The sequence below is a fragment of the Macaca nemestrina genome, chromosome 8, assembly GCF_043159975.1.
Source record: "Macaca nemestrina isolate mMacNem1 chromosome 8, mMacNem.hap1, whole genome shotgun sequence".
NCBI lineage: Eukaryota > Metazoa > Chordata > Mammalia > Primates > Cercopithecidae > Macaca > Macaca nemestrina.
Window position 1 is genome coordinate 21,899,800 of NC_092132.1, and position 21,391 is coordinate 21,921,190.

General features: G+C 47.4%; 1 protein-coding gene and 1 pseudogene across 3 annotated transcripts in view; one reads left to right on the forward strand and one right to left on the reverse strand.

Annotated features, from left to right (window-relative positions):
* Positions 1-10,745: 10,745 nt before the first annotated feature.
* On the reverse strand, positions 10,746-12,537 carry LOC105468491 (inosine-5'-monophosphate dehydrogenase 1 pseudogene; annotated as a pseudogene).
* Positions 12,538-16,046: 3,509 nt separating this feature from the next.
* The window catches only part of LOC105468568 (ATPase family AAA domain containing 2), a 99,766-nt gene continuing 94,421 nt past the window's right edge, over positions 16,047-21,391 (forward strand). For 2 of the 3 annotated variants that reach the window (XM_071067855.1, XM_071067854.1), the window contains exon 1: positions 16,047-16,344. In XM_071067855.1, the coding sequence (XP_070923956.1) occupies positions 16,174-16,344 (171 nt within the window). In that variant the 5' untranslated portion in view covers positions 16,047-16,173. The remainder of the gene's footprint in view (positions 16,345-21,391) is intronic. The other variant, XM_071067853.1, reaches the window with a different exon arrangement.

Below are 21,391 nucleotides of genomic sequence, written 5' to 3' on the forward strand. Positions count from 1 at the left end.
GACCAATGTAGGCAACACAGCAAGACCCTGTCTCTACAAAAAAAAAAAAAAATTTTAATTAGCCAGGCATGGTGGTACCTGTAGTCCTAGGTACCCAGGAGGCTGAAGCAAAAGAATTGCTTGAGCCCAGGAGTTTGAGGCTGCAGTGAACTATGATTGCACCACTGCAGTCTGGCCTGGGCAACAGAGTGAGACCCTCATCTCTTAAAAAATAAATAAGTAATTTAAAAAGAAACTACATAAATTTGCAGTGATGATTATTATCCTCACATAGCTCTGAGCAGGGTATAAGCATTGTAGCTGGCATAAATCCTTGTTGAATTGATATTTTTATTAATTAAAATATAGGTGACATTGCTGTAACAAAGAAACCCAAAAATATTAGTGACTTAAATGAGATACAAATGCATCTCTCATGCCACAGCCTGAGCATATACATTCCAGAGCTGATATAGTGTCTCTGCAATATCTGTTACCCAGGCTCCTGATGTCTTATTGGGGGCCATAACTAGAGTGATGCCCTAGTCCGCGTGGCTGAAGATGGCTTGCCACCTTACCTGCTGATTGCATTCTGACTGGTAAGACCAGGGAAAAGGAGTAGTGGGAGGTTCAAGGACAAAATCTGCAAGTTGTACACATCACACTGCTCACATTCCACTGACCAAAAGATGCTCACGTGATCACATCCAGGTGTAAAGGAGATCAGGAAACATACAGTTTATTCTGAGCAGTGCAGGTATTATTTGAGTGTCTCAAGGAAGAAGGGGAGAATGCACACTGAGAGATAACCAGCAGTTTCTAAACTGCCATATTGTGCTTTTTTTTTTTCCTGTTTCTAAACTTTCTCTTATAAGCAGGAATTACTTTTTAGATTGAAAAAAATAGATCGTAAAAAACATAGAGGCCGGGCGCAGTGGCTCATGCCTGTAATCCCAGCACTTTGGGAGGCCAAGGCGGGTGGATCACTTGAGGTCAGGAGTTCGAGACCAGCCTGACCAACATGGAGAAACCCCTGTCTCTACTAAAAACATGAAATTAGCCAGGCGTGGTGGTGCATGCCCATAATCCCAGCTACTCGGGAGGCTGAGGCAGGAGAATCTCTTGAACCTGGGAGGTGGAGGTTGCAGTGAGCTGAGAGGGCGCCATCGCAGTCCAGCCTGGGCAACAAGAGCAAAATTCTGCTAAAAATATAAATAAATAGATAAAAAATATGATCCTACAATAGAAACTATAAAAAGGGATATGGTTTCAGAAGACTAGGAGGTACTGAGAACCAGATTCTGACCTACAAACTCCAATGATCTGGTTAAGAAAGAAATATGAGATGCTACTCAAAGAAGCCTGTATCTAGTGAAATTAAGATATTAAAGGGCAAGTATTTAGAAGAGAGATAAATAACAAAGGAAATTATAAGAAAGACCACAGACATGTAAAAGGAGGTCCAGGGAATCTATAGCACACAGTACACTGAGCTTTAAGGGTTTTTTTAACCTTTTTTTTGGAAGGATGTGCTTTTAATGCTTTTTTTTTTTTTTTTTTTTTTTTGAGACAGAGTCTTACTCTGTCACTAGGCTGGAGTCTAGTGGTGCAATCTTGGCTCACTGCAACCTCCACCTCCCAGGTTCAAGCAGTTCTCCTCCCTCAGCCTCCTGAGTAGCTGGGACTACAGGTGTGTGCTATGACATCCAGCTAATTTTTGTATTTTTAGTACAAAACTAAACCAACCCCAGGTGATCCACCCGCCTCAGCCTCCCAAAGTGCTGGGATTACAGACGTGAGCCCCCGTGCCCAGCCAAGGATTATTATTAAAAAACAAAAACTAGAATGGGTGTAGTAGCTCAAGCTTGTAATCCCAGCACTTTGGGAGACTGAGGCAGAAGGATCACCTGAGCCCAGGCGATCAAGGCTGCAATGAGGTATGAGTCAGCCACCGCACTCCAGCCTGTGTGACAGAGCGAGACCCTGTCTCAAAAGAAAAACAATTTGGCAAAACAAAACAACCAAAACTCTGACATTCCCACTTATTTTAATTTGCATTTATCTGATTTGCATTATACTATTTTCCCAAGTTAAAGCGATCATGTCAGTACAAAGCAGTTTGTGCTATGGCAGCAAGGTACTATGTGAACTCAGAGGGTAGAGTCCTTATTGCTGGGGGTGGGAAGTTGGCTGGGTTGAAACACAATAAAAGACCAATCTGAAAGAGATTGGGGTGGAAAGCAGGTCCATACTTGTGGTATTAGATTCACTGCTGTGTACCATACCTTACATGGGAAAACTGAGAAATTGAACTATATACGTTCAGGAGAGGTCAATAGAGAGGTAAGGTTTGAAAACCACATTGTAAGAATATATCAGCAGGGCGCCGTGGCTCACGCCTGTAACCCCAGCACTTTGGGAGGCAGAGGCGAGTGGATCACCTGAGATCAGGAGTTAGAGACGAGCCTGGCCAACACAGTGAAACCCCATCTCTACTAAAAATACAAAAATTAGCCAGGCGTGGTGGCACACGCCTGTAGTCCCAGCTACTGGGGAGGCTGAGCCATGAGAATCGCTTGAACTTGGGAGGCGGAGGTTGCAGTGAGCTGAGATGGTACCATGGCACTGCAGCCTGGGTGATAGAGAGGGACTCTGTCTCAAAAAAAAAAAAAAAAAAAGAGTATATTTTCCAGGCCAGGCGCGGTGGCTCACGTCTGTAATCCCAGCACTTTGGGAGGCCGAAGCTGGTGGATCACCTGAGGTCAGGAGTTTAAGACCAGACTGACCAACATGGTGAAACCCATCTCCACTAAAAATACAAAAAATTAGCCACGTGTGGTGGTGGGCGCCTGTAATCCCAGCTACTCGGGAGCCTAAGGCAGGAGAATTGCTTGAACCCAGGAGGCAGAAGTTGTAATGAGCCGAGATTGCGCCATTGCACTCTAGCCTGGGCGACAAGAACAAAACTGCGTCTCAGAAAAAAACAAAAAAACAAAAAGCAAAGAATATATCTTCCCTTCTCACTTCCTGTTCCCTTCCTCTTTCTCTCCTGATCCTCCAACCCCCAAATCTGAAAAGGGTATCTGCCTCACGTGGCCTTCCACCATTGGTTTTGTGGGTGTCTTTTCTAAAAATACTGGTAAAATTCCTCTTGCAGCTTGAGGTCTCACACCAGTGTTCCTTTTTTTTTTTTTTTTTTTTGAGACGGAGTCTCACTCTGTTGCCCAGGCTGGACTGCAGTGAGGCAATCTCAGCCGACTGCAACCTCTGCCTCCCAGGTTCAAGCAATTCTCCTGCCTCAGGCTCCCGAGTAGCTGGAATTACAGGTGCCCACCACCATGCCCAGCTAATTTTTTTTTTTTGTATCTTTATTAGAGATGGGGTTTCACCACGCTGGTCAAGCTGGTCTTGAACTCCTAACTTTAGGTGATTCACCTGCTTCGGCCTCCCAAATGTTGGGATTACAGGTGTGAGCCACCATGCCCAGCCACCAGTCACTGTTCTTGGTTGCAAACAACAGAAAGCATTTCTGGCTAACTTAAGCAGAAAGAAAGGTTTACTGGAAGGTTGAGGAGGCGAGAATTTGGGTGTGACTTAGAGGAGAGGAAGCACAGCCCAGGTTACACTGAGATAATGCTCCAAACATTTAAGAAACAGTTGGTTAAGATGCCACCATTTGGCATATGCCTGTAGTCCTAACCACCCAGGAAGCTGAGGCAGGAGGATCTCTTGAGCCCAGGAGTTTGAAGTTACAGTGAGTTATGATTGCACCAGTGGGCTCCAGTGTAGGCAACAGAGAAACACCTTGTCTTTTTTTAAAAAAGAAGGAGGCCGGGCTTGGTGGCTCACGCCTGTAATCCCAGCACTTTGGGAGGCCGAGGCCGGTGGATCACCTGAGGTCAGGAGTTTGAGACCAGCCTGGCCAACACGGTGAAACCCTGTCTCTACTAAAAATACAAAAAGTAGCCAGGAGTGGTGGCAGGCACCTGTAATCCCAGCTACTTGGGAGGCTGAGGCAGGAGAATCGCTTGAACCCTGGAGGCAGAGGTTTCAGTGAGCTGAGAATGTGCCATTGCACTCCAGCCTGGGTGACAAGAGTCAAACTCCATCTCAAAAAGAAAAGAGAAACCACTCTTTTCTAATAATGCCATGCCTCTGTATCCTTTGCTCTGCCACCAGGAATAATCTCTATCCCCGCATCTTTGGGTCATTCCTCCCAGAGGCAATAAATGCCTCAGATAGGAGCAGCCCATTGGCTGGTCCAAGGTCACATGCCTGAGTCCTCATTGCCAGGTTTCCAGGGAAATGAAGTGTATTTTTCTGTAGGATTTCCACAGAAGGAGACTGGGCCCTGCCTCAACCAAACCCACCCAAAGAGAAAAATCTCCCAGATAGAAGGCGAATCTGGGATATAGCTAAACATGGAATAGAATAGCTAATATATGGCAAATGTCAATAATGTCTCCCCACCTCCATTCAATTAATGTTTTTTCCTCTCTTGTGGGAAATCAATAAGCTTCAGTATACAATTTAAGTAAGCTCACATTTGCAATATTCCTGAAAGAAATCCCCATCCAAACTAATGTATACTTTCTAATTTTGCTACCAAAGAACAGAGAGGGACCCACTTATGACCTCATCCCAAATGAGGTAGTGGAATCATGATTAGCTCTTACCTGAGCCTCTTTTCTGTGGCACGTGAAGTAAGAAAACTTGAGTCTTTTTGAAGCAGTCAGGGGTTGCCAACAAGAACCTCCGTTTTTGTTTTTGTTTTTGTTTTTGTTTTTGAGATGGAGTCTCACTCCATTGCCCAGGCTGGAGTGCAGTGGCGCAATCTCGGCTCACTGCAACCTCTGCCTCCTGGGTTCAAGCAATTCTCCTGCCTCAGCCTCCTGAGTAGCTCAAGTGAGTACCTCCTGAATCTCAAGTGATTCACCTGCCTCGGCCTCCCAAAGTGCTGGGACTACAGGCGCCCACCACCACACCCAGCTAATTCTTGTATTTTTAGTAGAGATGGGGTTTTACCATGTTGGCCCAGCTGGTCTTGAACTCCTGACCTCAGATGATCCACCTGCCTCAGCCTCCCAAAGTGCTGGGATTGCAGGTGTGAGCCACCACACCCAGCCTCTACTGCCTTTTCTTTTCCCCCCTAAATCAAGTCACTCCTAACTAGAATAGTTAAGATTAGGAAAGATAAAATTGGTCACCAACAGAAGACCAATCCCAGACCAACTGTACTATATACATTTCCCAGGGCTGCTATATGTAACACATTACCACAAACTTGGTAACCTTTAAAAACCAGGAATGTATTCTCTCACAGTTCAAGAGTCCAGAAGTCTGAAATCAAAGCGTTAGCCAAGTTGATTCTTTCTGGAGATTTGGAGGAAGAATCTGTTCCATGCTTCTCTCCTGGCTTCTGGTGGTTGCTGGCAAACATTGGCATTTCTTGGCTTATAAACGCATCACTGCAATCTCTGCCTGTCTTCACATCACTGCCTTCTCTGTGTCTGCATGCACCAATCTCTCTATCCTTTCCCTTATAAGAACACTAGTCACTGGATTTAGGGTTGACCATAAACCAGAATAATCTCATGTTGAGATTTTAATTACATCTGCAAAGATCCTATTTCCAAATCAGATCACATTCACAAGGGGAGGTTTATATCCTTTATGAGGGCACAGTTCAACTCTCTAATCCAACCAAAAGCTGAAGCCAGTGTGGTAATTTTATTTTTTATTTTTTATTTTTGAGACAGGGTCTCACTCTATCACCCAGGCTAAAGTGCAGTGGCAAGATCTTGGCTCACTGCAGCCTCCACCTCCCAGGCTCAAGTGATCCTCCTGACTCAGTCTCCCAAGCAGCCGAGAGTACTGGCGTGCACCACCACACCCAGCTAATTTTTGTATTTTGCGTAGAGATGGGGCTTTGCCATGTTGCCCAGGCTGGTCTTGAACCTCTGACCTCAAAGGATCCTCCTACCTTGGCCTCCCAAAATGTTGGGAGGGCTAAAGCCACCACACCTGGCCCCAGTGTGGTAATTCCTTAATGTTTAATATTATAAAGAGAGAATAAAGGGATAGAGAAAAGCTTTTGGCTGACCATCTGTTAGTGTTCTGGAATTTTGATTGGTTTGCTTAGTTGTTTTTTTTGTTTGTTTGTTTTTTTAACTTTTTTTTTCTTTTTTTTTTCTTTGAGACAGAGTCTCGCTCTGTCCCCCAGGCTGGAGTGCCGTGGTGGCAATCTTCTCAGCTCACTGCAACCTCTGCCTCCCAGTTTCAAGCAATTCTCTTGCTTCAGGCTCCCAGGTAGCTGGGATTATAGGCGTGTGCCACCACACCCAACTAATTTTTTTTTTTTTTTTTTTTTTTTTTGAGATGGAGTTTTGCTCTGTCCCGTAGGCTGGAGTGCAGTGGCCAGATCTCAGCTCACTGCAAGCTCCGCCTCCTGGGTTCCCGCCATTCTCCTGCCTCAGCCTCCCGAGTAGCTGGGACTACAGGCGCCCGCAACCTCGCCCAGCTAATTTTTTGAATTTTTTAGTAGAGACGGGGTTTCACCGTGTTAGCCAGGATGGTCTCGATCTCCTGACCTCGTGATCCGCCCATCTCGGCCTCCCAAAGTGCTGGGATTACAGGCTTGAGCCACCGCGCCCGGCCTAATTTTTGTATTTTTAGTAGAAACAGTTTCACTATGTTGACCAGGCTGGTCTCGAACTCCTGGCGTCAAGTGATCCACCCGCCTCAGCCTTCCAAAGTGCTGGGATTACAGGCATGAGCCACTGAGCCCCGCCTGCCTTCATGTTTGACAACCCCAAGAATAATCAATATTCTGACTTCTAACAGCAAAAGTTAGTTTTATCTGTGTTTCTGCTTAATATGAAAGGAATTATACATTTTAAAAATCAGGCTCCTTTTGCTTAATATTCTGTTTGCAAGATTTATTCATATTATTGCATCTAGTTGTTGTACATAGTTTTTGACCTAGCCATTGCAGTTCTAGAAATTTATTCTACAGATACAATGTAGAAGTGATATTTGAACCTATTTATTCATAGCAGTTATGCAATAGCAAGAGAACAGAAACAAATGTTCGGCAAGAAAGGTCTGCTTAAATAAAATACGGTGTGTCCACAAAAGGAGGAAGTTCTTTATGTACTCACAGGGAAAGATCACTAAGACTTAGATAAAGCAGCACAGTACAGAACAGAGTGTACAGTATGCTACATTTGTGTAAACAAGGTGGAAATGAATACCCATGCAAACACATGCTCTCATACTTACTTATATAGTATAAATCAGAGGTTAGAAAACTAGCCGGATGTGGTGGTTCATGTCTGTAATCCCACACTTTGGGAGGCCGAGGTGGGCAGATCATCTGAGCTCAGGAGTTGGAGACTAGTTTGGCCAATATGGTGAAACTCTGTCTCTATAAAAATACAAAGAAAAAAAAAAAAAAATAAGCCAGGCGTGATGATGCTTGCCTGTAATCCCAGCTACTCGGGAGGCTGAGGCAGAAGCCTGGGAGGCGGAGGTTGCAGTGAGCTGAGGTCGCACCATTGCACTCCAGCCTGGGCAACAAGAGAGAAACTGTGTCTCAAAAAAAAAAAAAAGAAAGAAAGAAAGAAAGAAAAAGAAAACTATGACCTCTTTGGGCCAGATACATCCTGAGACCAGTTTTTGTAAATAAAGTGTTATTGAAACACAATCATGCCCATTTGTGTCTATATTGTATGTGGCCACTTTTTCACTACTATGGGATTGAGTAATTGCTACAAATATCATACCATCCACAAAACCTAGAATATTTACTCTCTGGCTATTTACAGAAAAAGTTTGCCAGTCCCTAGAGTAGTAGGTTAAATAGTGGCTCCAAAAAGATATATTCAAGTCCTAACCCCCCTCTTATCTGTCAATGTGATCTGATTTGGAAACAGGATCTTTGCAGATATAACTAAGATCTCAAAATGAGATCATCCTGGATTTAGGGTGTGATCTAAATAGTTTAATGACTGATGTCCTTATAAGAGAAAGGGGGGGCTGAGTGCGGTGGCTCATGCCTGTAATTCCAACACTTTGGGAGGCCAAGGCAGGTGGATCATAAGGTCAGGAGTTCAAGACCAGCCTGGCCAAGATGGTGAAACCCCGTCTCTACTAAAAATACAAAAATTAGCCGGGCGTGGTGGCAGGTGCCTGTAATCCCAGCTACTCTGGAGGCTGAGGCAGGAGAATCGCTTGAACCCAGGAAGCTGAGGTTGCAGTGAGCTGAGATCACGCCATTGCACCCCAGCCTGGGCGACAAAGTGAGACTCCATTTCAAAAAAAAAAAAAAAAGAAAGAAAGTGGGGAGAGATTTGAGTACAAGCACAAAAAGACAGGAAAGAAGAACATATGATGGTGAAAGCAGAGTGTGGACTTACACTCCTACAAGCCAAGAAACTCCAAAAGTTGTCAACAGACACCAGCAGCTGGGAGACAGGCATGGAATAGTTTCATACGCAGAGCCCCCAGAAGGAAGCAACATGGCCAACACCTTGGTTTTGGATTTCTGGCCTCCTGAACCATCAGAGAACAAATTTCTGTTGTTTTAAGCCACCAAGTTTTTGGTAAGTTGTTGCGGCAGCCTCAGGAAATGAACATGCCTGGTATAGATGATCTCTGGAAGGATACCCAAGAAATGAATAACTTTGGTTGTTAATGGGAAGGGTGACAAGATGGCTAGCAAACGGGCGTATGAAGGAGACTTTTAATCCATATGCTCCTTTGTAACTTAAAACATAACCATATGAATATACTACATCTTGAAAAATAAATACAATATAAGTAGAAAAGTTAATAACTCCTAATTGGTCTAGCCCAGGGAAGAGAGTTACCTCTGATTGTAGCGGGTGTCTAAAATAATCACTGTAAAGCGTGTTGCCTTTTTAGTCTGCTCAGCTCTGACCAGCTAAAATAGCCTCCTGCTGGTGTGGCTTCCTGTGGATGGCCTCACAAGGTCACTTTATGTCAACAGCACACCTAGACAAAGTCATTCTGCTGAAGGCAGGCAGGATCTTCTGTAGGCTGTGATCTGAAATAGATCCCCCCCATCTGTGTCCATTTCGCTTCTGCTCGCTGCTACTAGTCCAGGCCACCATCTTCTCTCACCAGGACAGTGCAGTAACCTTCTAGTTTTTCATTCTACATCTGTTCTTGCTGCTTCCAATCATTCGCACCAAAGAGCGAATCATGTGACTTCTTGCCTTTGCTGTCCTTTCACAGTTGCTCTTTGCAAATAGATCAAAACCACACTCCCATCCTGGCGTGGTGGCGCTTGCCTGTAGTCCCAGCTACTCAGGAGGCTGAGGTGGGAGGATCGGTTGAATCCAGGAGTTCGAGGTTGTAGCAAGCTGTGATTGCGCCTGTGAATAGCCACTGCACTGCAGCCTGGGCAACGCAGGGAGACCCTGTCTCTGAAGTAAATCAAATGCTTAAAAAAAAAGAAAACCCTCCTGGCTGGGCGCAGTGGCTCACGCCTGTAATCCCACCACTTTGGGAGGCCTAAGTGGGCAGATCACCTGAGCTCAGGAGTTCGAGACCAGCCTGGGCAACATGGCAAAACCGCGTCTCCACGAAAAATACAAAAAATTAGCTGGGAGCAGAGGTGTGCCCCTGTAGTCCCAGCTACTCCCAGCTACTTGGAGGCTGAGGTGGGAGAATCTCTAGAGCCTGGGAGGTGGAGGTTGCAGTGAGCCAAAATCCTGCCACTACACTCCAGCCTGGGTGACAGAGTGAGATCCTTTCTCAAAACAACACCACCCCTCTCTACTGTGCTCTTGAAGCACGCCATCTGGCCTATGCATACCCTTGTATTGCTACTTCTCTAGCAATCAACTCTTTCCTCACCATATTCCAGAACAGCATGACACAAATCACTCTGTGGATAAGAATCACCGGAGACTTCCTGAAAGCAAGTTTCCGGGCCTTATCGCAGACCCATGGAATCAGGCTCTTTAGAGAAGGCACCTGAAGCTGTGTGTAATATGTTGATTTTGATTATTATTATTATTATTCTTGGCATTGAGACCTGCTTGATTTATTCTGATTATTTAATACACAATGACGCAACTGTGATCCCAAAGCGTGCAAAGTTAAAGCCTTCAACTGCAGCTGAGGAGAGGGCAGGAATGGTACACCTGGGGACGGTGGTGAGTCAGGAATGAGGGGCAGGCGGCTATGACCAGGGCAGCCTTCTACCCGGGGCCAGAGACAGGGAAGTGACCTGAGGAGCAGGACCCAAGGGTAGCCCAGGGTCGAGGAAGGGGACAGAGACCTCCCCTTGGCCTAGGTCAGGAGCTCAGAAGTGCCACATGACTGAGGGAGCAGTGGGCCAGAGGCAGGGCCAGGAGAGCACCATTTTCTGGGGGACTGGGGGCAGGGAGGTGCCCTACAGGAGAAGCCAGTAGGGGCTGCCTGCCCCTGGGGTGGAGACCAGGCTGGAGCAAGACCTGAGGCAGGCGCAGGGCCTGAGAGCCCGGCTGGCTGGGCTCTGGGGGGCTCCCAGAGCAGCCTGGCCCAGGGAGCAGTCCTGACTCTGCAGGGGATGCCCAGTGAGGGGCCACAGACCCCTCAGAACTTCCCCCACTCTCTCCCTGGAAAGGAGCTGGGGAACCCATAGTGCAAATCTGTGGACCACTCAGTGATGGAGGGAGGCTGTGCCCAAAGGTGGACACTGGGGGTTGCCCCCTCCACCACCTGGGCCTCCACCGCTGTCCTCAGTACAGCGCTTCTCCTAAGAGTGCAGGCCGTGGACGCCACCCTCGATCTGGGCCGACATGGTCCGCTTCTCAAACTTGAGCTCTCCTGAGTACATCATGGACTGAAGGACAGACAGGTTGCGGGCCCTGATATCATGGCAGCCATGCTGCATACCCGCTATGAGGTAGGGCACGAACTTCTGAATGGACCCTTTGTCCTGGTGGAGCCCAAGACACCCTGTGTGATCTTCACCTTATCCCCCTTGCTGAAGTATCGTTTCTGGCTGCTGCTGCTCTTCTCCATGGCATCCAGGGAGCCTGTGCCTCAGTATTTCTTGAGCCACACCCCGTCTGAGAAGAAGTACTCACAGGGGGCCTCCAAGGTGGCAGCCAGCAGTTAGCCCATCATCACTGTGGAGGCACCAAGGACCAGCACCTTGATGTGCCCTGTGGTCAGGATGCCACCATCGGCTATGATGAGCACACCAAAGCGCTGGGCTCAGCCACCTTGTACACAATAGTGCCCTGGGGCCAACCTTAGGCCATCACTTCCTGGGTGATGCAGAGGGAGCCGTGGCCCATGCCCACGCGCAGCCTGTCCACACCAGCGTCAGTCAGGTTCTTGGCCTGGGCTGCTGTCACCACGTTCCCCCCAATCACCTGGAGATGGGGGTACTTCTGTTTGATGTAATGCACCATGGCAATCTGATAACACCGAGTTCCCTTGGGACGAGTCCAAGACTATGACGTTGATGCCCGCCTGGGTGAGCAGGTCCAGGCGGTATTTGTCATCCTCACAGGTGCCCACAGCTGCCCCGCACAGCAGCTGCCAATGGGAATCCTGGGAGGCCACAGGGTAGTCTCGGTTCCTCTTCAGGTCAGTGCAGGCAATGATGGCCACCAGCTCATCATGATCATTGACGATAGGCAGCTTCCCTTTCTTGCTATGCTGCAGAATCTCATTTGCCTCTTTCAATGTCACTCCTGCTGGAGCCACCACCAGCTTGATCCTTGGCATCATCACCTCACTGAGGAGGGTGGTGTGGTCCTTCTCAGCAAGAAAGTCAATGTCTCGGGAGGTGACAATGCCCACCAGCTTGCTGCCCATGGTGCCTGTCTCAGTGATGGGGATGCTGGAGAAGCCATGCCGCATCTTGGCCTCCAGCACATCACCCACAGTGTGCGAGGGTCTCAGCACCACGGGGTCCGTGATGAAGCCCTGTTCAAACTTGACCTTCCGCACCTCGTTGGCCTGGAACTCTGGGGTGCAGTTGTGGTGAATGAAACCAATACCTCCCATCAGAGCCATGGCGATGGCCATGTTGTCCTCTGTCACAGTGTCCATGGGGGAAGAGGTCAGCGGTGTCTTCAGCGTGATCTTCCGGGTGAGGGTTGAGGTCAGGTCTGCCTCATCAGCTATCAAGTCTGAATCCTGGGAGAATCAGGAACTCCTAGGTGAGGCCATGGGCCCTGGTGAAGAGCTGCTGTGCGGTGAGCCCATCCTTGGGGACATAGCCGGTGCCGCCGCTCATCAGGTAGTCCGCCATGCTGCCGGAGACCCCATGACCCAACATAAGGCCGCCAGCCTGCTGGCGCGGGCCAGGGGTGGACTATTTTTATTTTTTGAGACTGGGTCTCACTATGTTCCCCCGACTGGTTTGGAACTGCCGGGCTCAAGCGATCCTCCCACTTCAGCCTCCCAAGTAGCTGGTACTACAGGCCCACACCACCACACCTGGCTTTGTGTAGTGTGTTTAATAAGCTCCCTGGGGAATTCTATCTTTGAAGTTCTAGAAGCATTTTCAATTATTTTGGACTTCCTACCTCAGGGCCTTTGCACTTGTTCTTCTCATTCCTGGAAAACTCTGCCAATTTTTTGAAGGGCTGATTCCTTCTCATGTTTTATGTGTCATCTAAAATGTCGCCTCCTCAGACTGACCTTTCTTTTTTATTTATGTATTTTTGAGGCGGAGTCCCGCTCCGTCGCAAGGGCTGGAGTGCAGTGCCATAATCTTGGCTCACTGCAACCTCTGCCTCGCTGGTTCAAGCAGTTCTCCTGCCTCAGCCTCCATAGTAACTGGGATTACAAGCATGTGCCACCAAGCCTGGCTAATTTTTGTATTTGTAGTAGAGACAAGGTTTTGCCATGTTGGCCAGGCTAGTCTTGAACTCGTGACCTCAAGCAATCTGCCTGCCTCGCCCTCCCAAAGTGCTGGGATTACAGTTGTGACACATGCCTGACCTCAGACCCACCCTTCCTTCCTTCCTGCCTGCCTGCCTGCCTGCCTTCCTTCCTTCCTTCCTTCCTTCCTTCCTTCCTTCCTTCCTTCCTTCCTTCCCTCCCTCCCTCCCTCCCTCCCCTTCCCTCCTTCCCTCCTTCCCTCCCCCCTTCCTTCCTTCTTTTTGAGATGGAGTTTCGTTCTTGTTGCCCAAGCTGGAGTGCAGTGACGTAATCTCAGCTCACCACAACCTCTGCCTCCCGGGTTCGAGAGATTCTTATGCCTCAGCCTCCTGAGCAGCTGGGATTACAGGCGCCCGCCACCACGCCTGGCTAATTTTGTATTTTTGGTAGAGACAGGGTTTCTCCAGGTTGGCCAGGCTGGTCTAGAAATCCCAATCTCAGGTGATACCCACCTCGGCCTTCCAAAGTGCTGGGATTACAGGCGTGAGCCACCCTGCCTGGCCTCAGATTGACCTTTCAAGTCCACTGTATGTTTCTTTCCCTTCAACCACTCTCTGTCACGTGACCCTGTTTCATTTTCTTTGTACCACTTGCTATAATGAAGTTACCTTGTTTATTTACTTGTTTATCCACTGAGTACCTCTTAGAATGTAAGCTCCGTGAACCTAGGGTTTCTGTTTGTGTTGTTCACTGCTTTACTCCTTGCACCTCTAACTATGCTTAGAATAAGATGGGGGCTCAATTAGAATTTCCTGAATAAACAAATCAAATGAGATGGTATATACAGTATATAGTCTTGTGGTTTTTGTTGTTGTTGTTGTTGTTGTTGTTGTTGTTTTTTGACAGAGTCTCGCTCTGTCGCCAGGCTGGAGTGCAGTGGCACCATCTCGGCTCACTGCAACCTCTGCCTCCCAGGTTCAAGCAATCCTCCTGCCTCAGCCTCCCAAGTAACTTGGGCTACAGGTGTGCGCCACCACGCCCAGCTAATTTTTTGTATTTTTAGTAGAGATGGGGTTTCACCATGTTGACCAAGATGGTCTCAATCTCTTGACCTTGTGATCTGCCCGCCTCAGCCTCCCAAGGTGCTGGGATTACAGGCGTGAGCCACCATGCCCAGCCGTATATAGTATTTTAAAACCAAGTAATGGTAAACTCTGCTACTTTTTAATTTTTTAAACTGTGCTACTTTAAATATTGTTCCTTCCTTTTTCACTTATGTTGGTTAAACAATTATTTTAAAGCTTTTTCTATTGTAAAAGTGAAACATATTCGTGCAAGAAAAATCAGAAAAATTTTGTTTGGGCATAGTGGCTCACACCTGTAATCCCAGGCTTTCGGAGGCCATGGTGGGAGGATTGCTTGAGACCAGGAGTTTGAGACCAGCCTAGGCAACAGGGTGAGACCCTGTCTCTAAAAACAAATTAGCCAGGTGTGATGGCACATACCTGTGGTCCCAGCTACTAGGGAGGCTGAGGTGGGAGGATTGCTTGAGCCCTGGAGGTCAAGGCTGCAGTGAACCGTGGCTGCAACACTGCACTCCAGCTTGAGTGACAGAATAATAATCTGTCTTCCTGGGGACGGAGGCTTGCGCCTGTAATCCTAGCACTTTGGGAGGCCGAGATGGGTGGATCACGAGGTCAGGAGATCGAGACCATCCTGGCGAACACGGTGAAACCCCGTCTCTACTAAAAAGTACAAAAAAACTAGCCGGGCGAGGTGGCGGGCGCCTGTAGCCCCGGCTACTCGGGAGGCTGAGGCAGGAGAATGGCGTAAACCCGGGAGGCGGAGCTTGCAGTGAGCTGAGATCTGGCCACTGAACTCCCGCCTGGGCGACAGAGTGAGACTCCGTCTCAAAAAAAAAAAACAAAAAACTTACATTTAGTTTATTGTCTTTCTCCTTCCACTAGAGTTTAAGTTCCATTAGGTCATTTTTGTGTTTTTTATTCACTGCTGCATCCCCACTGCTTAGAATAATGCCTGGCACATAATAGAGTCTCAATATGTATTTAACAAATATTTAATGAACTGCAGTTATCCAAATCAATAAACAGCTTTCATGTATTTCACTAGGATCCCTCGGACATTCTGATCATTCAGCGTGTTATCTATTTCAAGTAACTGCCATCTTAGAGGAGCCATCTTCTGTATTCTGTGATAATAGCAAACGCTTATTGAGCACTTACTATGTGCAAGCATGGCTCCAAGGTATAACAATAGTATTTTAGGGCCTTAGGTATTATAATCGGAGTTACTTTCCGAGTATATATACATTCCGAAATACATCTAAAAAGTATTTGTTGTATATCAGAACTTCACATTTAACTGGGAGTCCTGCTCTCTTTTTTGAGACAGTTTCTTGTTTTTTTTTGGGGGGGGGGGTCTTTTTTTTTTTTTTTTTTGAGACAGAGTCTTGCTCTGTTGTCCAGGCTGGAGTGCAGTGCCACGATCTCGGCTGGCTGCAACCTGTGCCTCCCGGCTTCAAGCAATTCTCCTGTGAGGAAATTAGAACCTGGAGAGGTGAATAATTTGTTCGAGATCTTCTACGTGGGATGTTCAATGGCAAAGATGAGTGCATGCAGAACCCGCGTCCTTAACTAAACGATGGCACTCTGCTGAGTTGCTTTTAGCTCCTTGTGTTTTCTTTCTTTTTGGTAGTTAACTTGTTTTCGTTAAGCCCTCAATTAAAAAAAAAAAAAAAAAAAAACTCTTAAGTCTCAAAGTCAAAACCTGTCAAAGGCCAAGTGCTTTAGTTCCCTCCATTCAAGGAGTGGGCATTTTGCTTTTGAATCCTGGATGGCGGGAAGCAGCAAGCAGGTGTCAACAGGGGTGGGGAGGAGACGCCGGGCCCCGCCAGCCAATCAGAGCGCGCGGAGGCCTCCCTTCCCCCGCCGCCGTCCACGCGCCAAAATTCCAAACGGGCTGTGCACCGCTCCCGTCGTCTCCTTCCGCCGGGCTCAGCGAGCCGGAACTATGTGAAGAAAAAGAAGTCAGCGTTGTCCGCCGACTGTCTGCTCACATCCTCTATACTGTCGGCCTGTGTTCCTCTCCACGTTGGCCCGGCCTCCTTCGCTCTACAAATGGGAGGAGAGTTTCGAGCCTGCTGTTCTATGGCGGCGGCGTGGGCGGGACAGGCGGCGGAGGGATCCTGGGCGCGCGCGCTGCGGCCGCTGGCGCGGAGCTTGTGGCGCCAGAATTCGGAGCGCGGAAGAGCCAGAGCTGCGGCCGCCTGGAGCTGGAGCCCTCTGCAGTCGCGCACACCGAGGCCATTAGGGAGAGAAGATGGTGGTTCTCCGCAGCAGCTTGGAACTGCACAACCACTCCGCCGCCTCGGCCACGGACTCCTTGGACCTGTCCAATGAGTTCCTCAGTCTGGAGCAGATCGGCCGGAGGCGGCTCCGCTCGGCTGGCGCGGCGCAGAAGCAGCCCGTGGCGACCACAGCCAAAGCGGGCGTGAGTACCGGCCTGAGGCAGGCTCCCTGGGCGGTTCCCGTGGGGACTGTCCGCAGCCCCGCGCCCGGAGGGGCCTGGGGGTGGGCGGCGCCGGTCTAGGTGACAGTTGTCGGGGACGAAGTGTGGTCGAGGACGAGTAAAATGGAAGCTCTGGGGATCGGAGGTGCGGGTCGGGTCGCAGAGCTGAGGCTGGCCGGGAGAGGACTAAGCATTTGGTCACCACCTACTTTTACGCAAGAGGAAATCGAAGCCTGCCACAGCGGAGTGCAGTCTGGGGCCAAGCGGCAGCTGTTCGGCCGCCCCCAAGATCCCCCTCCCTGGCCGATCGATCGCCCAGGCTCCTGCCCTAGGTTCGCGTCAACCTGGAGGCAACACGCATCCTCTGACTGCTTTCTGTCTGCGCCATAAACGTTGGGGGGTGGGAGGGAGCACAGGGACGGACAGGTTGTAATTCAGGCTCTCTGACCTCCATTAACGATCCAGAGGGGTTCCGTAATAAGATCGCAGTGAATAATACCCGGTTGCATAATGTGGAGGGATGAGGACCAACATTTCCTGTACCCCCCCTTCCAAGCCTCATCATAACCCTTTGAGAATGCATAGTTGTGATATCTCTTTGACAGATGAAGAAACGGACTCAAAAAGGTAAACAGTAAGGGGTAGATCTAAAATTGGAACTCAGATTGCCTGCCTCCCAAATCGTTCCCTTTCTCTTCCGTCATGCTGCAGTTACAAACAGTGTCTATAGGGGAAGTTTGGAAGGGAGGAGGGTCCTCTTGAAAGAAGTGCTGCTTCTAGGTCTGAAGTACAGTGAAGGTTTTTGCAGGGCAGAGTTAAAGCTGAGCAGAGTTACTCTCCTCCCATCCACCTCCCCACCCCAGCTGCTAAAAGAGGCCTAGGTGGAAGGGTTTCAGCATTCACAGAAGGTTGAAGTCGAGGAAGCTCGCTAGTAAATTTAGTTAAAGCAGCAAGTAATATAGTTGGATTCAAGGTGTTGAAGTGAGTGAGGGTAGGCATGGAGTAGGAAAAATAGGACCTGAGAGAGGGTTGGGAACTTGGGAGTGAGAATGAGAGGCTCAGGGGAAGTGTCTGGTGGAAGTGACAATGTAATCCTCTTCAGTTCAGCAGACGATTTCAGGGTCTTGGATTAAGTCTCCTATTAAGATCTTGTATATAGATAACTATATAAAATTAGTTGCCGGTATCTTCTCTGGGCATCCCATTCTGGTTGCTACTCTGCTGAGGGGAGTGGGTTAAAAACTTTAGTCCCTTCAATCTCTGAAATTGTGATTCTGAATTGAAAAGACAAGTAATTTCCTGACTCAGGATTTGTTTCTCAATCATGTGCCAGGAATTGGCAGAGACCTGGAGAGGCCAAACACTTCTGCACTGAAGTTGGTTACTGGACTTATTAACCTGTGTTCAGAAAAGCTATTTCAATACTGATTGATTATTTATGTCCGGGATAACACTAGATCATATGAACATGATGATACATACTGATGTATTGAATACTGGTGAAATACATAGACTTTTTTTTTTTTTTTCTTGGAGATAGAGTCTCGCTCTCTCATCCAGGCTGAAGTTCACTAGTGCGATCTCAGCTCACTGCAACCTCCACCTCCCGGGTTCAAGCAGTTCTCCTGCCTCAGCCTCCCAAGTAGCTGGGATTACAGACTTATGCCTCCACGCCGGGCTAATTTTTATATTGTTAGTAGAGACAGGGTTTCTGTTGGCCAGGCTGGTCTCGAACTCCTGACCTCAGGTAATCCACTCGCCTCAGCCTCCCAAAATGCTGGGATTACAGATGTGAGCCACCCTGCCTGGCCAGATATACAGCGTCTTAAGAAAACTGTTGTCCGGGTGCGGTGGCTCATGCCTGTAATCCCAGCACTTTGGGACACCGAGGCGGGCGGATCACGAGGTCAGGAGATTGAGACCATCCTGGCTAACACAGTGAAACCGAGGTGGGCAGATCACAAGGTCAGGAGATTGAGACCATCCTGGCTAACACGGTGAAACCCCGTCTCTACTAAAAATACAGAAATTAGCCGGGCGTGGTGGCAGGCCCCTGTAGTACCAGCTGCTTGGGAGGCTGAGGCAGGAGAATGGGGTGAACCTAGGAGGAGGAGGTTGCAGTGAGCCGAGATCGCGCCACTGCACTCCAGCCTGGGGGACAGAGCGAGACTCCGTCTCAAAAAAAAAAAAAAGAAAAAGAAAACTGTTAATTATGAATTTCAGTTTCTGCTTCTCAGGTTTACCAGTAATCAGCAGGTTTCTACACTTGTTAATTGGGGTGATACCCACCACATTGGTAGTGAGGATTAAATGTGATCAAGCATGTAAGGAGATTAATTGAACAGTTAGCATATAATTAGGACTCAGTCGTTGTCAGTTATTAAGACCATCGTCAGTTTTAGTTAATGGCCACTCTGTTTTTTTTCAGTTCCTCGGGAAAAAAAACCTTAGGTCATTGTTGACTCCTCACATCCAGTGCATTAGCAAATTCTGTTGGCTCTACTTTCAAAATATATTCCAAGTCTGACCACTTTATATGTCCTCCAGTGTTGCCATGCTGGTTCAAGCCATAATCTCTTTCCTGGATTATTTACTTATTTATTATTATTATTTTGAGACAGAATCTTGCTCTGTCACCCAGGCTGGAGTGCAGTGGCATGATCTCAGCTTGCTGGAATTTCCGCCTCCCGGGTTCAAGTGATTCTCCTGCCTCAGCCTCCCAAGTAGCTGGGATTACAGGCACACACCACCACGCCCAGCTAATTTTTGTGTTTTTAGTAGAGCTAGTATTTCACCGCGTCAGTCTGATCTCAAACTCCCGGTCTTAGGTGATCAGCCCACCTCGACCTCCTGAAGTGCTGGGATTACAGGTGTGAGCCACCACACCTGGCTATCTCTCCTGGATTATTGTAATTCTTGATTGGCCTCCTTCCTGTTTTCTACTGTTTGATGTATATATTATGCCCTCGCCTTCCCTCAACAATCAGTTCTCTTTATGTATTTATTTACTTATTTTTGAGACAGAGTCTTGCTGTGTCACCCAGGTTAGAGTGCAGTGGCACCATCACGGCTCACTGCAGCCTCAACCTCCCGGGATCAAGTGATCCTCCCACCTCAGCCTCCTAAGTAGCTGGAACTACAGGTGCACGACACCACACCCAGCTCATTTTTAAGTTTTTTTGTAGCGATGGAGTCTCACTATGTTGCTCGAACTCCTGGACTCAAGCAATCCTTCAGTTTCAGCTTCCCAAATTGCTGGGATTAAAGACATGAACCACCATGCCCCACCAATAGTCAGTTCGTAATGCAGTGAATCTTTTTAATTTTTTTTTTTTTTTTTTGAGACAGAGTCTCACTGTGTCTCCCAGGCTGGAGTGCAGTGGCTCGATCTCGGCTCACTGTAAGCTCCACCTCCCAGGTTCACGCCATTCTCCTGCTTCGGCCTCCTGAGTAGCTGGGACTACAGGGGCCCGCCAACACACCCGGCTAATTTAGTGTATTTTTAGTAGAGATGGGGTTTGACCATGTTGGCCAAGGTGGTCTCAATCTCCTGACCTAATGATCCGCCCACCTTGGCCTCCCAAAGTGCTGGGATTACAGGCGTGAGCCACTGCGCCCAGCAAATGCCGTGAATCTTTTAAATTAAAAGTCAAAACAGTTGATCACTCAAAACCTTCTTGAGACTCCCTATTTAAGTGAAAGTCTGTAAGTTTGGGAGCAGCCCTAAGCATCCCTGCCTCCTTTATAATGACATCTTTTTCTACCCCTTTACAAAACCCACTCTTTTCCAGCCACACAGGCATAGCTACTCCTTAAATACCAGGGCCTTTCCATTTGGTATACCTCTCCTGGAAGTACTCTTCCCTTGGATATCTGCATGACCAATTCTTTTAACTTTTTTTTTTTTTTTTTTTACGTTATTTTAAACCAAAAAACAAAACCTCAGGAGTTGTACTTTAATGTGGTCCAGAAATTGTACAAATAAATAACTCAGTCCTTATAACCTTACATGGTAGATAAGATTTTTTTTTTATATGAGAAAACCGATGCACAGAGACTTAAATAACTTGCCCAAATTCACCTTATAGTAAGCTGTGTGACTATGATTCAAATTTAGGAGTCTGTCTACCTCAAGTCTTTGCTAAAATTTCACCTTTGCAATGATGCTTACCGTAAGCACCATATTTAAAATTACAAACCACTCACCTGACATGCCTCTTTATTCTGCTTTATATTCTCCTAACACTTATCACCTTCCAACATAATCTATACTTTTGTATTTTTAAGTATTTTTCTCTCTTCCCGAATCAGAATGTAACTGCACGGGGACTTGGATTTTGACTTTTTGTTTGGCAGTGTTATCCCAGCACCTAGAACAGAACCTAGGAGGAAGTAAGTGTATATTAAATATTTGTTGTTGATTGTTGTTACTCTAAAGAGACGGAAGTCTAGCAGAGGAGACCTAACAGCAATATACAGAGATTATTTGCCATAAATCCCATATTTGTGGTATATGGTGGTTGAGCAATTAGAATGCACTCAGCTGGATGTTGTAGGGTAGAAAGGATTCCCCCCAACCCCCACCACAGTTCCCAGCAGGCATTATACATTTTTGAGACAAAGTACTCCTTCCTTTTATACGTCAAGGTGTCTGTGTACACCAAATTATAATTTCAGTGTTACTTAGCATGGGATTTGATTAAAATAAATCAATGGTCTTTAGGGGTAATATATTCATACTGACAAGCCCATCAGTACCAAAAATGAAACATGTCTCTGTAATTGGAATATTTTCTGATTTGGGGACTTTACATTCAATACATTTGGTTGGATTTCACCTTGCTGTTTATATCAACCATGCATTTCAGAGACTTCATTCCCTGATCACCCTGATTATATTTGGATATTTCTTAGTTTCCTCAGCCATATATTTATTGACAGAGCATTTCTTAGACTAGGTTACTTTTATGGTTGGTTACATTTATTCATGTTAATTCATTAACTTGAATTTTTCCTAATCTCAGGCTGA